Source organism: Polypterus senegalus, chromosome 6, assembly GCF_016835505.1.
Source record: "Polypterus senegalus isolate Bchr_013 chromosome 6, ASM1683550v1, whole genome shotgun sequence".
In the NCBI taxonomy this organism is placed as follows: domain Eukaryota; kingdom Metazoa; phylum Chordata; class Cladistia; order Polypteriformes; family Polypteridae; genus Polypterus; species Polypterus senegalus.
Genome location: NC_053159.1, coordinates 138,446,328 through 138,461,811, shown reverse-complemented (window position 1 = coordinate 138,461,811; position 15,484 = coordinate 138,446,328). Strand labels below are relative to the sequence as shown.

At 39.4% G+C, this 15,484-nt stretch overlaps 1 protein-coding gene across 3 annotated transcripts in view; it reads left to right on the top strand.

Moving 5' to 3' along the window:
- The window catches only part of parp14rs3 (poly(ADP-ribose) polymerase family member 14-related sequence 3), a 70,296-nt gene that overhangs the window by 2,611 nt on the left and 52,201 nt on the right, over positions 1-15,484 (top strand). For all 3 annotated transcript variants that reach the window (XM_039757332.1, XM_039757331.1, XM_039757333.1), the window contains exons 2-5: positions 5,802-5,944; positions 7,084-7,123; positions 9,217-9,360; positions 13,694-13,942. In XM_039757332.1, the coding sequence (XP_039613266.1) occupies positions 5,802-5,944; positions 7,084-7,123; positions 9,217-9,360; positions 13,694-13,942 (576 nt within the window). The remainder of the gene's footprint in view (positions 1-5,801; positions 5,945-7,083; positions 7,124-9,216; positions 9,361-13,693; positions 13,943-15,484) is intronic.

Genomic DNA, 15,484 nt, shown 5'->3' with positions numbered 1-15,484 from the left:
CTGATTTATGTTGATTCTCCCATTATTCATCAGATCATGGCTTTGTTAAGAGAGGTATTTTGCAGATTATCCTGTTGATATTAACAACGCTTCATAGGAGGGGGTGTATGGGCTTTCCCATCAATTTATCCCCACTTTCTGGAGGGGAGTTCATTACTCATTTACCTCATTCTAACCTTGGTAGCTTCTCAGAGATGAGGCAGAGACCTCTAGCTTAAACTTTGTTACATTTAGTTAATCCTTGAATTACATTCAGTCCTATTCATTCTGTTCTAGCTTCATATATATATATATACTTGTAATAGATTGTAAAAGATTATTATATATTAACCTAAAATTCTATAGGAAGAAGTGAGCTGATGATCAGTGCCCATCCATTTACTACACACTTAGCTAGGGTGGGTCCTGTCTCAGCATCACAGGAAAAAACCTGGGTGAGGTGCTAGATCAGCGTTTCTCAAACGCGGTCCTGGGGACCCCCTGTGGCTGCAGGTTTTTGTTCCAACCAGATTCCTAATCAGTGACAACACCTGATAGCACTGAGCTCATTTAATTAGCTGGGATTTTTTTTTTCTTTTATTCGACATTCAGAAAAGCACAGCAGCATGATTTTTACGTTTATAAGACATTTATAAATATTTCTGTCTTTGCTATAGATTTAAATGCTTAACTCTCTTTTGTTGATTTCATTATACTTTGCCCTTTCTCTGTGCAGTTTTTCCCCCTTCGTTGTATCTTAATAATGACAATTAAAAACAAGCAGATCAGACACCCTGGCAAACAACACGGAATAATCAAAGGCTGCAGCTACTTTAGCGTCAGACCCACTAATTAGTAAATAATGGATTAATTAAACAATTAGAACACCTAGAAAAGTAGAATGAAAATCAAGATGAAAATACTGTTAAAAAGAAAAAAAATACATTATTCCTATATAACTGCTTGGTACATTTTAATATTTTTTTTTTTAGCAAACTTAGTTTTCTAATTTCTGTTTTGTTCCCTAAACACAGAACTTGGGAAATATCAGTTCACTTAATTAGTCCAGGAGTTCAATTAAAAACAGAAGCTGGTTGGAACAAAAACCTGCAGCCACTGTGGCTCTCCAGGACCGAGTTTGGGAAACACTGCGCTAGACCATTAAAGAGCACAATTACACACACGCACACACACACTTACTCATAGTGGGCCAATTTAGAATTGCCTGTTAACCTGACCATAGAATGGTAACACCTGGACCAGAGTTTGGTAAACAAGAAAGGGAAAAAAAAGATTTGGTGTGGAAACCAATAGCCTTTTGAAGATAAGAGTGCAATGGCGGATGGTGCTGTGCAAGGCCAGATTCAGACCTCGGCAGGCCCAGGGTGCCGAAGCTCATAGGATGACCCCCATGCACAGGCACACATTATGACCGTGACATACTGTACTGTATATTGATAATAAATGCATTAAAGTAGAAAATTCCAGAACTGTAAATTGGGCCTTCCTTTTTTGCTCATTAGTGTATAACAATGAATGTAACGAAACTATTTGATGAGCGCATTGTCTCATCTGCTGGAAATGCCTTTCTTCTGATAGGGCAGGAATTAAACATTTTTAAAGGTCCATGCCACTTTGGCAAATACTGTATATAACTGATCATTTTGGGTTTGCATATTTAGAGCAAATAAAATAAAAGGCGCGCGAAATGCTGGACTCACACATATTTACAGGATGTAAAAGCAGACACATCAAATTAAAATTTAATTTTAAGGCACAATTTTAAAACACCATAAGTGTAAACCAATGTACTGTACAATAAAATAAAAAAAAATCAATAAAAAATCAGTAAACAAACAAAGGCAAAAATGAAATAAATACTAAAACGAATAAGTTAAAGGAACCGATTAGAAGAAAAACAATGGATATGAAAAAATTAATAAATTTAATCCAGAGTTACTCATATACAGTTAAAAGCAATCGAAAAGACACATGCAAGTGCAGTAGAAATTTCAGCTATGACAAGTGCCAAAGGGTCAAATGGGCGGTTACAGGAAAGTCTGGTTCAGTGACAGCAACAGAGAATAACACTGTAACTGGCACAATGGGGAATTCTTTATTCAGGTTTGGGTTGTTGCCTTTCACCTTGTTATTCTAGCCTGTGTCGTACCATTAGCTACAAGGTCAGTCTAGTTAATCTCTGCTGAACTTTTTAAGTTTTGGTTCGGGGTTCTTGTTCTAGTCGTCAATTTTTTTTATTAAAGCTGATAATGTCTAGTACAGTTTTTCAGCAAAGCAATGTCTTTTGTTTTGCACTCTTTTTTTCTTCTTCTTCATCTTCTTTTTGCTGTGTCTTTGAAGGGCTGTTGTTTTAAATGACCATTCACGTAGACATTTTGGCAGCATGGTAACACATTAAATGAAGGATTTCATAAAAGTGACGTATCGGACAACTGCTCTGATTGTGTCCCACAAACATAGGCCAACCATGACTCGTTATGTCTCTTTTAAAAAGATTTTTATTTAAGTCTATTTGGACAGGTTTGTAGTTTTGAGGAACAAAGTGTGAGCTGAATAGCAGGTTAGTGAAAGTGTCTGTCGGGAAAAACGTGAACGTTTCAATTTACTTGCCATTTTTGTCTCGCATATGCTAAGGCTCCTTTATGTTCAGAATCTCTGCGTGTTCACTCAGTTTACCCTGATGGTAGATATTGCCATGTCAAGGTGGCTCAGTGTTTAGTCCTGCTGACTTTTGGATCCCATGTCTAGAGTCTGAGTGCTACATTGGCTGCATGGAGTTTGAACGTTCTCTTCTGTGCTTGCCCGGGTTTCCCATCCCCATCCTCAAAGACGTACAGGTTAGGTTAATTAGCCATTCTCAACTGGCCTTGTGTGGGTGTATCTTTGAGTGGGCTTTGCAACGGAACAGCGTCCTGTCTTGTTCCCTATGCTTCTGGAATAATCTCTGGACCCTTGTGACCCTGAGTTTGAGAATATTGTGGTAGAATATAATGGAAAACTGTATGAAGGATGGGGGAGTTTGAAAGAGTGTGGACTGACATGGGAGTATTAAAATAGTAAAAACAGAAAAGTCAATCAGATCCCTTTTCAAAGAACAGAAAAGAAAAAAGAGAATAAAAAAAGGCATATTAGAATAATGATAATGAAATTGCATGAAAAGAGAATTGGAATTTGTAAAAAAGTGAGCTGAGAGATTTTGTAGATCATTTATGGAAATGCTGCGGTGGGTTGGCACCCTGGCCAGGATTGGTTCCTGCCTTGTGCCCTGTGTTGGCTGGGATTGGCTCCAGCAGACCCCCGTGACCCTGTATTCGGATTCAGCGGGTTAGGAAATGGATGGATGGATGGATTTATGGAAATGATAGATTTTTTTTTGAAGATTGGTATAAACAAATAAAAGCATTTAATATAGATTAAGAACAGGAGAGAGTTAAGTAGACCGAAATGGAGGAAAAGTGTTAGAAATGTGTAGTTTCGCTCTAAACGTTGTTTTACTAGATGAATGCTACAATGTCGGAAAGCTGCAGTGAAATTGTTTAGAGAGATATTAACTGACAGAGAGACCACCATCATCAAAGCCACTCAAAACAAAAAGACAAAAGCATATTGTTAATTGGGGTGCCTAACTCTGATCCTTGAGGGTCACAATGGCTACATATTTTCATTCTTACTGTTTTCTTAATTAGCAACCAGATTTTGCTGATAATTAAATTGGTTTGCTATTTAAGACTCTGACTGTTTAAATAACGGGTGAGCAACGGTTGTCCTGGAGGGCCGCAGTGGCTGCAAGTTTTTGTTCCAACCCAAAGAGACAGACATATATAAACGAAAGACGTGTGTGTGTGTGCTACGGCTCACCAACGTGAAAGTGAAACACCTCAGCAACGGAGGACAAAAATAACTAAAAATATTGTCTGTCTGGAGGCATTTTCTGGAGACCAAGATTAATAGGACTCGTATGCCAGCGCTATGGTTAAGATACAGTATGGTATCGCCAGTGTCTTCTTACGAAAGCCAGTGGGGCAGCAAGCACAGGTGGGTCCATGTCCTCTGCACTGGGTAATTCTTAAGAGTTAGCTGACGCCTCTCTGAGTTCATAAATACAGTAAAACTGCTAGGGAGTCTTTGGGTTGTTTTTTTTTTTGTCCCGAAGACAACACGCAGCTGGTTGCTTCACAAGAAGTAATCAGTAACATTTTTGTTTCATTTTAGTTATCTGACTTAAGATCCCACATCCTTAATTGTTTATTGAGTCTTAGCTGCATTCTCTGTTTTTAATTGCTCCTTACTAGCAATATGATGCAAAAGTCAAATGAACCAGCAGTTGTCCATCTAACTTGTCTTTATTTACAATTGTGGGTATTCATCATGCACTGTTTGGTTTAATAAAACATTTGAAAGAAAACCAAAGTGAAGAAAGTCAAAGAGTGACAATTACTCCTCGGTTTTAGGCTTCAAATCATTTGGATGATATCCTAAGAAAGGAAATAAAATCTGATTTAAGAATGGCCTGACATGGCAGAGTTAAAAACGCTAACAAGTTTAACATATTAAACAAGACCTGTTATTGACAAGGGTGGGTTTCTAATTCAGCAACTGGGTTAGAACGAAAACCTGTAGACACTGCAGCCTCCAGGACCACCATTGATCAGCCTCGGTCAAAACAGTCAAAAGATCATGAGAATCGGCTGCATCTGCAGTCTACTAGGGGGAAAAAGCAGATACCATGAATTATCCAAGTGACGGACAATGTTCAATGCCTTTATGTTCACTTCATATATTAACCAGTTCACACACAAATATATATGGAATGTGTCGAGGAGATGAAAATCAATGAGTTAGATCAAAATTATATATTGTTTAATTAAATATGAAAAACTGAATCAAAGCATTAAAAATCGCAAGCGTGAGAATTACGGCAACATTTGTGGTTTTATGTTGTATTGTGCCATTTTCCAAAAGAATACTTTGATATTTAAAGTACAGAAGTACCTCATAAGATTTCTGTTAATCAGATTTAAAACTAAATTAAGAGTATGTAGTGCTATTTAGAATGAGTGGCCACAAAAGGGAATTTAACATGATGGTTGAGGTATTAAGTATCAACTATAGAGCTATAGTTCAAGCCCTTAGTGGGAGTATATCGATCATTCTGATAGGATGAGTGGTGTCAGCATCTTTACATAACTCCGACAGAAGTCTTCACTTAATTAAGGCCTTCTGAGTCGGCCCAGTATCAGGACTTTAAACATATTGGGACATATATTTGCACATGCTGCAATGACTGTTTTATTTGGTTTTTCAAACTGTTAATTTCAGCAACTGAATAGTAATAGTTTATTAGCTGCTTCCTCTTCTTCTGTAGCTATTTCCATTTTTATATGAGGTTGTGATTTTTTTTTTTTTTAATTTTGACTTCTCCAATAGAGGTTTCGTGTTTTTTTTTTTTTGTTGTTTGTTTGTTTTTAATGGCCACATGCCTTTCCTGACACCATTTATCCCTCCTTGAGACAGACTCAAAAATGGAGGCTGGGTTAGTAATTGTTCATTAGCCTGGAGAAAAATCTATAGCATGTTTTAAGTTTGCATTATAGAGTGGTTGTGTTTTATCTTCTTTTCATTTGTAAATTCAATGAATTCAATTTGATCAAAGGTGTTCATGCTATGTGTAAAATTGTATAGCATTTTATGGGAACACTCGGTGTATAAAATACATGCAGTATTCAATGTGTGTTTGTGTAGTGCACATCTATTACTATACCATGGAACATCTCCAATGTATTCTGCTTTCTTAATAACAGGAAGAAATAAAGTGCTGTCCAAAGAAGCTCATCATGTAGACTTTAAACAGTTTGGAACTGTGCAACTCTTTGTTGAATGTTTTATAAATGAAGATGCAAATCCAGAACGTGGTGAAAAGGAAATTGGTTCATCAACAAGCAAGGTATACTACTTATTATCATCATGTAGTCTTAATGGAGCTGTTTTTTTTTTTTTCGAAAAGCAGGTTTTAATTCATTAATATCATTAGTAGATTTTATTAAAACATCACATACAGTACTACAACTGCTTGTGTGAAGGCATGCGATTGAATGAAGGCTGTAATATAAGAATTTGTTCATCCCTGCAGTGGATTGGCATCCCATCCAGAAGTGGTTCCTGAGTTCCTGAATTTACCAGATGTTACAGGGATAGCGTCCAACTCCCCAAGCTCTGTGCTGGACAGAGCAGAACAAAACATGAACAATAATGATCTTGCAACACTTTGGGGGAAAAAAACAGAGTGGTTAAGGCTTTTGTCTTATAGCTTCAGAGAAGTGGTTTAGATTTTTGGCCTGTTCACTTTGTGGACTATTTCTTTGGAAACAGTGTTTTCATAGTTATCTTAAATAATTAGGTTTACTCTCAATTGTCATAGAACGAGTAAGTGTGAGTGTCCATTTAAACTCGGTGTTATGCCTTCCTACTCCCTGTGCACTGGATATGGCACAATCAGAAAATATATATAATAAAGAGGAAAAAAAATTTATAGAAGACCACTGTAAGAAAAACCACAATCAATCAATAAAGAGTTGGGGCATTCACAGGCAAACCCCATATAATTGAAAACAAAACACAAGTTATGTACACGTTTTAAAAAGAAAGACGCGTCTTCACAGACATGAGTCTGAGTAATGACTGACTCAAGATGGCTGAACTTGTGGTAATAAGGACTTCCAGCAGAAAGAGTTGGGACCAGGGGGATGGACACTGGAAGTGACGTCAAAGGTGGTAAAGCCACCAGTCTTCCAGCTGACACAGGGACAAAGAGACAAGGTGTTAGTAAAGAGCACCATCCTGTGTTCTGGCAGGAAATTCTCATCACCCAAACACTTAAGCTGTCCCCGATGCACATGCGTGTGATACCCTAGCCTTATAACTAAAATTGTGTAAGTTACATGCAAAGTGTAAAAGTGTTCTTAAAGATTATATTCATATTATATGAAGTGAGTGTTGTTAACTAGATAAAAAGTCAGTTTTTACTTTTTAGATAGCATGCCATTTTTAAACCTAATTGATCAAATCTTGTTTTTAATTTCACAGGAGAGTAGTGATATGGATGACGTTGTTGACCTCACAGAAGGTACTGTGGAAAGAATAAATATTTCCTAGTCCAAGAGATAAAATATTACATAGATTTATTACATTTATGTTATGAAGTACAGTAGTTTCTGTTTTGTGTTATTAAAAATTTCTTTTGGTATTTTTCTTGCTTGAAAATATGGAACTTTTATTGCAATTTTGATTTGGTTTGCAAGGGTCTGCACTGAGATACAATGGTTAGAAACTGTGCATCACAGTTCTGCAGTGCAAGTCCTCCATGGAGTTAGCAGGTTCCTGTGACAATGTGGGTTCGTCTCCATGCTCCCATCGCTGTTCGGGAGCCCTTGAACCCAACACCGTCGATAATGTCACCGAGTTGAGCTAGACAGTGAAGGCGACAACATAGCAAGGGGACGGTTCAAAAAGTGCACAAGTGCTTTTATTTAAAACAGTCAACAAAACAATCAAAGTGTTCAATAAATAGTGCAGTGATCCAAAGTTTTTCAATAAATAAATCTATAAAACAAACGTGGAGATTTAAAAAACCAATAAATAGAACACTCCTTTAAAAACTAGAGGTTAAAACGTTCATATAGGAAGCAACCTTTACAACAAGCTCGGTGCTCCTTTTAACTGGTGACTCCCCTGCTTCTCCCTGTCCAGGCTTCGCAACAGAGGAGCCATTCTACCTGCAGCTGACCTTCTCTCCACTACTGATCTGGTGGCGTCCCGATCGCTGGCTTTGGTTACGCTCCCTCCAGACCGCGACTTGGCTTCCCTGACGACTAGGACGCTCACGCCAGGGAGTTTACCGCCCAAGCCTCCTGACTCCTGCAGCCTTCTCAGCCTTACGCGACCAGTCATCCTTCTTCCCGTCACTTCCGCTCTTCCAAACATGCTCAGCGGGAGCGACCACTAACTACAACCCATGGGTGTCGGCTGAACACCCCGCTAGGGCTCATTGTCCAGCTGCCTGCGAGCCTAACTCTCGCTACCCACTCACTTGCTCGTTCTCTTGCACCGACTTGTTCATACACTTCCTGCTACCTCCGTCCTTTGTTTTTCTTTCTCTCGTTCTTTTTCTTTTTCCTCCCCCCAACCGACTCGCGCTTCTTTTTTATATTGTGAGGGGCCATAGCAGCTGCAGCACATTAGCCACGGGAACAATCACGGATGTGAGCAGTCCCTCACCTGTGCGCTAGGTGAGAAACGCCCACACTGCAGATCGCCCAGTGACTTGCTACGGCCACTACGCCCCCTCACTAAGCCGCGAGCACGGTGATTATTTATTTAAAATAAACGACCTTAGCTGGAAGAGCTGTCAAACCCATAACACCACAGTTCCCCCATGTCATCATGGGCTTTCCTCAGACAACCCATAGACATGCAGGTTAATATTATCATTTTTATTAAATCATTTTCTTTTTATAGCAAATTAGGTGATCTGGCGAATGTAAATTGAGACCGCATGCATAAGTGTACTTTGCATTGGATGGGCTCTCTGATTCCCACCTTGGGAGTAGCACTGTGACCCTGAACTGGATTATCAGATGACACAATGGCGGATGGAGTTCCATTTACAATCTCTGAGTGCTGGGCCTATTTGTGAATGTAAAATACTGTAGCTACATTATCAACTCCCAGAGAATAATGCCAATGAAATCTACATATACACGTTCAAGATATAAATTAATGTATGTAGTCAATGTTCCTAAATATTATTAATATAAGTAAATGGTAGAATATGAATATGTTAAGCTGAAGTCACTTTACACAGAAAGAGAAAAACAAAACTCGTTTACCCAGAATTCAAAGAAAATTAATCAATAGAACCATAAATTATAAAACTAAAAACTATTACAAGAAAGTTTAATGTGTCACCTCACATGGACCCCAAGTCAGTTGTGCACATGGGATCACTTGGTGTGGCATTTCCACCAGATTTTCTTGCATTGTCAGCAGTCGTCTTCTTCATTGAACCTGAGTTTGCTATTGTTTGATTTTAGATTTATGGGGCTTCTTTAATGGGGTCCTGAAAAACACAGCCTTGATGTTGAGTAAATGGTTACATGGATTGCTTATTTAATATCCAGTTATGTTAGGAATAGAACTGATCTGAAATGTCTCCTTCAGATTCGCTGTTTTTGTTGTGCCGCACTGATTCTGAATCATTTAATGATGAAATCCTCAAGCTGCACTTTGAACAGTTCTGTGAAGAGCTTCATATTCAAAGAGAGGATACAAACAAATGGATACTCAAATGTGCCAACCAAGACGGTGAGAATGCTATATACTCAATATTGTACTTTAACACCCGTCCATTTTTGATGTTACTATAATACTTTCTGTGTATCTTTTATAACTTGTATGCTGTCTTGTAATATAAAATTTATCTTTTGATCTCTTATAAATTTACTTTGGTGGCTGGCATAGTTTTCTGTTTTTATCAATCTGGCATATAAACCAGGAAATAGGAGTAGAAATACGTCAAGGTGGTTATGCACGCGATGCATGAATGCAAATAACTTTCTTATGGAATTCCCCAAAGTATTATTATGCATGCACCTTTTACACAGGGAGATCTTGGACACATTGCCACCTAACTGCCCTTACACTTCAGTTCAGTTCCCAGCCAGAATGACTACTGCCAGGAGTTTCCCCTGTGTTTACAGGTGTTTCCTCCGGGACTTTGTCTTCATTCACAGTCCAAAGATAAGACCGTCCATTCTAAAGTTGCCCAGTGTGAGTGAGTATCCCACCAGGATGTACCAGGGACATTACACTGAAAAAAAACTATTTCATCCCATAGATGGGTGAGTCATGTTCTCCACCCTTTCAGACATCTGTGACTAGCCATGAGATCTTAATCGGTTATTAATGCCATATATTTTTTCAACAAAAACAACTTATTTCTTATTAAGCCCAAAATCCACACAAGGAATTCCTCAATGGGCTTTTAAAGGCTCTCTTTGTTGTGGGTGTCAAAAATGGGGTAAATACAATGCACAGAACAGAATACAAGTAATCCTCTTCATAGAGCTAGATGGCCAATCTGGAAATGCCACCTCGGAAATACAACACAATACAACATTCCTCCCCTTAAGCAGTTTTTACAAATATATTTTAACATATGGGGTATTGTGGCACGCTCATTGTAATGATCCATACACTGCTATAACTGGATAAGAAATAATAAGGGCTGGAATATTGTTTGGCATCAAAAGATATTTCCCTTTTATGGTCCGAGTGTGCAACAGTCTCATAAATTGCAGCCGAGTGAGGTGGTTGCCTAATGGCTTTGTTCATAATTAGGGTCTGGTCTTGGCCTGGGTACATTTTAGATCACGAAAGTCACGTTAAATGATTGCAGTTTACAACCTTTAGCTGATTTACACCATGCCTTGCGTAGGTTGATGAAGAATATTCCATGTGTAACCACAAGGGGGCACCACTGAGCCCCCAAACTACAGGCACAACAATTCCCAACACAATTCCCAATTCAAATAAAGGATTTTATTGGACAAAAACACATTTTCCGTAAGACCACCAGCAAAATTACACCAACACACAATTTGTGCTCACTACCTCCTGACTCTGACTCGATTTAAGTACAGTTGCAGGCTTTCTTTTAAAGTCAAGAACTGCTTCTGGTCTTCTGTCCAGGTCATCTGGAGTACTTCCAGGTCATGCAGAAACCAGGGCAGTCCTTCCCAAGCAGCGTCCTCTGGTGGTCCCCATCAGTTGCCGTATTTCTGGTGGAAAAAGTTGCCTTTTTACCTGGTCCTTCCATTATGGCCTTCTGGCTGGGTATGAATTGCTACTTTATCCCCGCCAGGACGCCTGTCCTTCATTTCGGCACCTACAATTTGTCAATGTCTTATTTTTTCTTTTTAATATACTTTATTAATCCCTTGAGGGGAAATTATATTTTGGCATGACATATGGGGGTCAGAGTGCAGGGTCGGCCATTGTACAGCACCACTGGAGCAACTTTCAGGTTATGGACCTTGCTCAAGGGCACAACAGAGTAGGATCCCTTCTGGCAGTTACAGGATTTGAACCATCAACCTTCTAGATACCAGCACAGATTGTGTTTGTATTGTTTATCTGAAATTCAGATTGACATGTCTTTTATCCAGCACAGCCTGAAGTTATCTAAAGAGGAACTTTTTCAAAAAGAGTGTGGGAAAGTGTAGATATACTCTTCAAGGTTGCTTTATTTAGTCATGTTTACACAAGAAAACATAAAATTTGCCTTCTCATAACAAGACAGAAGGAAATAAAAGAAAACAAATAGAGACAAGACAGGTTAGGGTTAAGGTAAGGCAGTTAGATAATGCATATTCCCACAGTAATTGTTACAGGAGACATGTAAAACCTTACTTAATCATTTTTTGAATATTCCTTATTGAAAAGTCATATGGCACTAGGAAGTAAGGAACTTCTGGAGCAATTTGTGTGGGTTTCCAAAGCGATTATCCTACCTGATTTACTGAAGTTAAGTTCTACATGTAATGAATGTCTGTCGTCAGTTGAGATTATTTCTAGTTTCTTTAGCATTGTCCTCTGACACACACTTGCCATATCATCTACATCAGTCCCAATAACTTTAGCTACATGCTTAGAGCTGCTGGAGCTTTTTTAAATGTTGGTTTATATAGACCACTAAACCAGGCAATGAAACTGAAAGTGATAACAGACTGAATCATACTGCGATAAAAGGACAACTTGAGGAGGAGAGAATATTTTCTTTATATTTGCATTCCAGTTAAGATTGTTAGTTCCTAAGTATTTATATTCATTCACTATTTCTACCTCCTTCCCCAAAACAATAATGGGTGAGCATACAGATTTCTGTCTCTTAAAATCAAATTTTTTTTTTACATTCAGAGTGAGAAAGTTTTTATTGCACCAATTTACCATACAGTCCACTTGATTTAGATAGTTGCCTTCATCCTATATATATATATATCTTCAATCTTCCAAGTCTGTATGGCTTCTGTTACTAATATTAAAGGAAAAATAGGCAAACTAGGCAAGTGACTTTTACCAAAATGCCAGAGTTGCATATAATAGAAGAAATGGGTTGCCAAATGATAAACATCTTCCATGTTCCCTGGGACTTAATTAAGGGAGGTTGTAACAGATGAATATCATTCCCTGGCTCAATCACTAGTGACCACTGAGACTTAAAGTGCCTTCCAGTCTGGACCAGGACAGGTTCCTACTACAGCAGCAGTAGCTGGTAGTAGCAGGTGCACAGTGTAAAGGATAGAAGATGAATTGGATCAGGATTTTCTTTCTAAAGTTAACCAAGCCAGTACATCTTCATTTCTTCCTGTTGTGGGGAACAGGCTGGACACAGACAGGCGGACACCGATGGTTCAACAACCAACACACGTTTATTAAGCATTTTATATTTACAGTGACGCACACAACCCAGTTGTCCTGTACCACAACACCCTCAGTCCAATGCCTTTCGCCCATCTCCAGCCCAAGGCAGCGGTGGTGGCGGCAGCAGCTTCGTTGTCATCGTCGTCGTCGTCGTTGTCATCCTCGTCCTCCTCCCAAAATCTGGCGCCTTGAGTATTGGCTGCAGGCTCCTTTTGTAGCCCTCCCAGCAGTGCTCCAGGTGGTAATTGGCCTAATTAGGCTGCGCTTCCGGGTGTGGCTGCATTCCAGCCCACAGAGGCTCATTAAGCCGTGCAGCTCCTTCAGGTGGTGGCCACGGAGCCCAACAGGTCTGAGTCCTGAAGTCCCACACCTGTGGCCTCGATGTAACCCAGGAGGGCTGCCACCACGCATTCCAGGGCACGTAGAGTGCATCCCATGGCTGCTACCCAGGATCCAGTGTTGAAAGGATGTCCCAGCTAGGCATGGGTCCCGGCCATCCCTCACAGTGTCTTCAAAAATGTATGCTTGCAACCCAGTAGGACATCTGAGAGCTAGGTAGTGCCAGGCTACCCTCTGCTTTAGATTTTTTTTAATCCTGATTCTTTCAATCCACAACCTCTTTGCTTTCCAAATCAATGTCCGCGTAATTGTGTTTTTGCCCCTCAAAGATAATGTTAGATGATAGGATGACTAGCCATCCAAATGTAGCTTTGAACTTTTCAGTAGGTTCAAAAATTAAGGTTTAAACCATAAATGCAATACCATGTTTTAAATATTACGTATCTGCACTTATGAACTTTATTTGTAGTACAGTACAGTGTAATAATAAAATGTTGTGACTGCATCTAAATAATATATTTGCCTATCCTTGTAATAATGGTGAAACCTACGCCATTTCCCTTTTTCACTTTATTTGGCTATAACTGTAACTTTGTTTCAACTGTATTAATCATCGTATACTCTCCCTGCACTCCTGTGTGTTCACAGTTTATCTTTACTTCAGGAGGCTCTTCAAAAATAGTTTTTTTGTTATTTGCCATGTATTGAATGACCTTGCATTTTTAATATTCACTTTGAATTTCACTCCTATTTATCTTGTATAGCACCTTGTAATAATGTGCATAAGGTAAACACTTGCATTTAACTGAGGGACTCTTTAAATGTAACACCATCGAAGTTCAGTGAAAACGATTTACCATCTACTGTTTCCTACCAGATCGGGAGAAGATCCTTTCTTGCAAAGCGCACAAAATTGGAGAAATACATGTTTTTGTTGAGCTGCTCAATAATAAAGCACACCGAGGAAAATGTGACCCCAGAAGGTTCATTGTGACAGGATTTAGTCTAGACTGCAAGATCAGCCATATTGAAGTCTACCTCAAAAGCTGCAGTCATGGTGCAGACCTCTGCTTTGACATTGTGGATAAAGGACATAAATTAATAGTAACATTTAAAGAGGATATCGGTAAGTCAAAAGCAATTTCTCACTGATTTATGTAAGGAATTACAGTATTTTTCGTATCTGGCCCAATAGAAGTTTGCCCTGTGACTGACTTCACAGGTTGAGATGATACAATTCTTCTTTGATTTTAATGAAAACCGCTCTAGCATTGCAGTTGCGTGCTACATGCACTGCAAAGGAAGTTATTCATCTGAAGCTAAACATATTCGGGCTTGGAAGTACTTGGATGGGAGGCCAACCAGGAAAAGCTTGGATTACTGCTGAATGAGGTGTTGGTGAAGCCTGCCTACACTGTGATCAGAATGTGGGTCTCAATGCCCCAGTGCAGAGATGGGGAAACTGCTGTAAAAATGGCACCAACCAATGGGTGAGATGTAAAGCCAAGGTCCTGACATTCTGTGGTCATAAAAGATCCCTGGGCATCCTTCATAAAGAGTAGGGTGTATCCTAATGTCCCGGGTAGATTGTCCACCACGGCCTAGTCATTTTGGCCTCCTAATCAACCCCTGACTCTAACTGGCTATCTGTCTCACCAATACACAGCCTCATGGCTAATGTGTGGTGAGCGGACAGATGCAAACGTGACTGCCATCATTGAGGTGGATGCTTCACATTAGTGATGGTTGAAGTGGCTCCCCACTCACTTGTAAAGTGCTTTGAGTAGCAAAAAAAGTGCTATATAAATGTGAAGAATTATTATTTTATATTGAAGTAGAAATTCAATTCATTCCCTTTATGTAACTAAAACTTTATAAAAATAATTTCCATGTACTGTATGCCAAATTGTAATGACATTCTATCATGGAGTTTAATTCTTTCTTTTGGTTATTGAAATACCACAAATATTGTATACTAGCCAACCCCCGGCGTACCATACGCCGTATAATCAGGCCGGTTTTTTAATAATTTTTAAGCACAGGGAGAAAATGAACATTTGAAAAATCGGTAATGTCATAAATCAGCAAGAAAAGCAACATTGTAACAATGAACGGAACGAACCAAGACACAATCGTCCATGACTGAAAACTGGAGGACCGCCATCGCGCCCTGCCTGCTCATGTGCCCACCTCCAACTCATCACTTGAGTCGTTGTCGTCTTTGCACAGTCTTCATGCACCTGTGACTCACGTAGACTTTTCATTGCTCAGTGCGGTTTTGGCTGCTTTTCTATATATAATCCACCAAGACACCCGACCACGGTAGTAGCACGAATTGCTGTATGTAGCGTGTAAAACAGTTTGCTATGGTGCACGTGGTCGTGCATCGTAACCGAAAACTCGTTTTTTAAAGACTGCTTACTTCATTGTGTTTTAACCTCCGTTGTAAAGGATTGTTTTTTGGATCCCATGGGATACCCCTCGCAAACCGTTTCACACGCTGCATATGGCGATTCACCGCCGCGAGAAACATGCCTCTATGAACAGTCAACGTGGCTCGGAGTTGCATGTGGCCTCTACGACAGACGAATATAAATGACGCCGTTTTTTCTGTCGTCGCATCCGAGTTGGTGGGCGTGGCTCTGCGAGTTGTCGTCGTATCCAATGG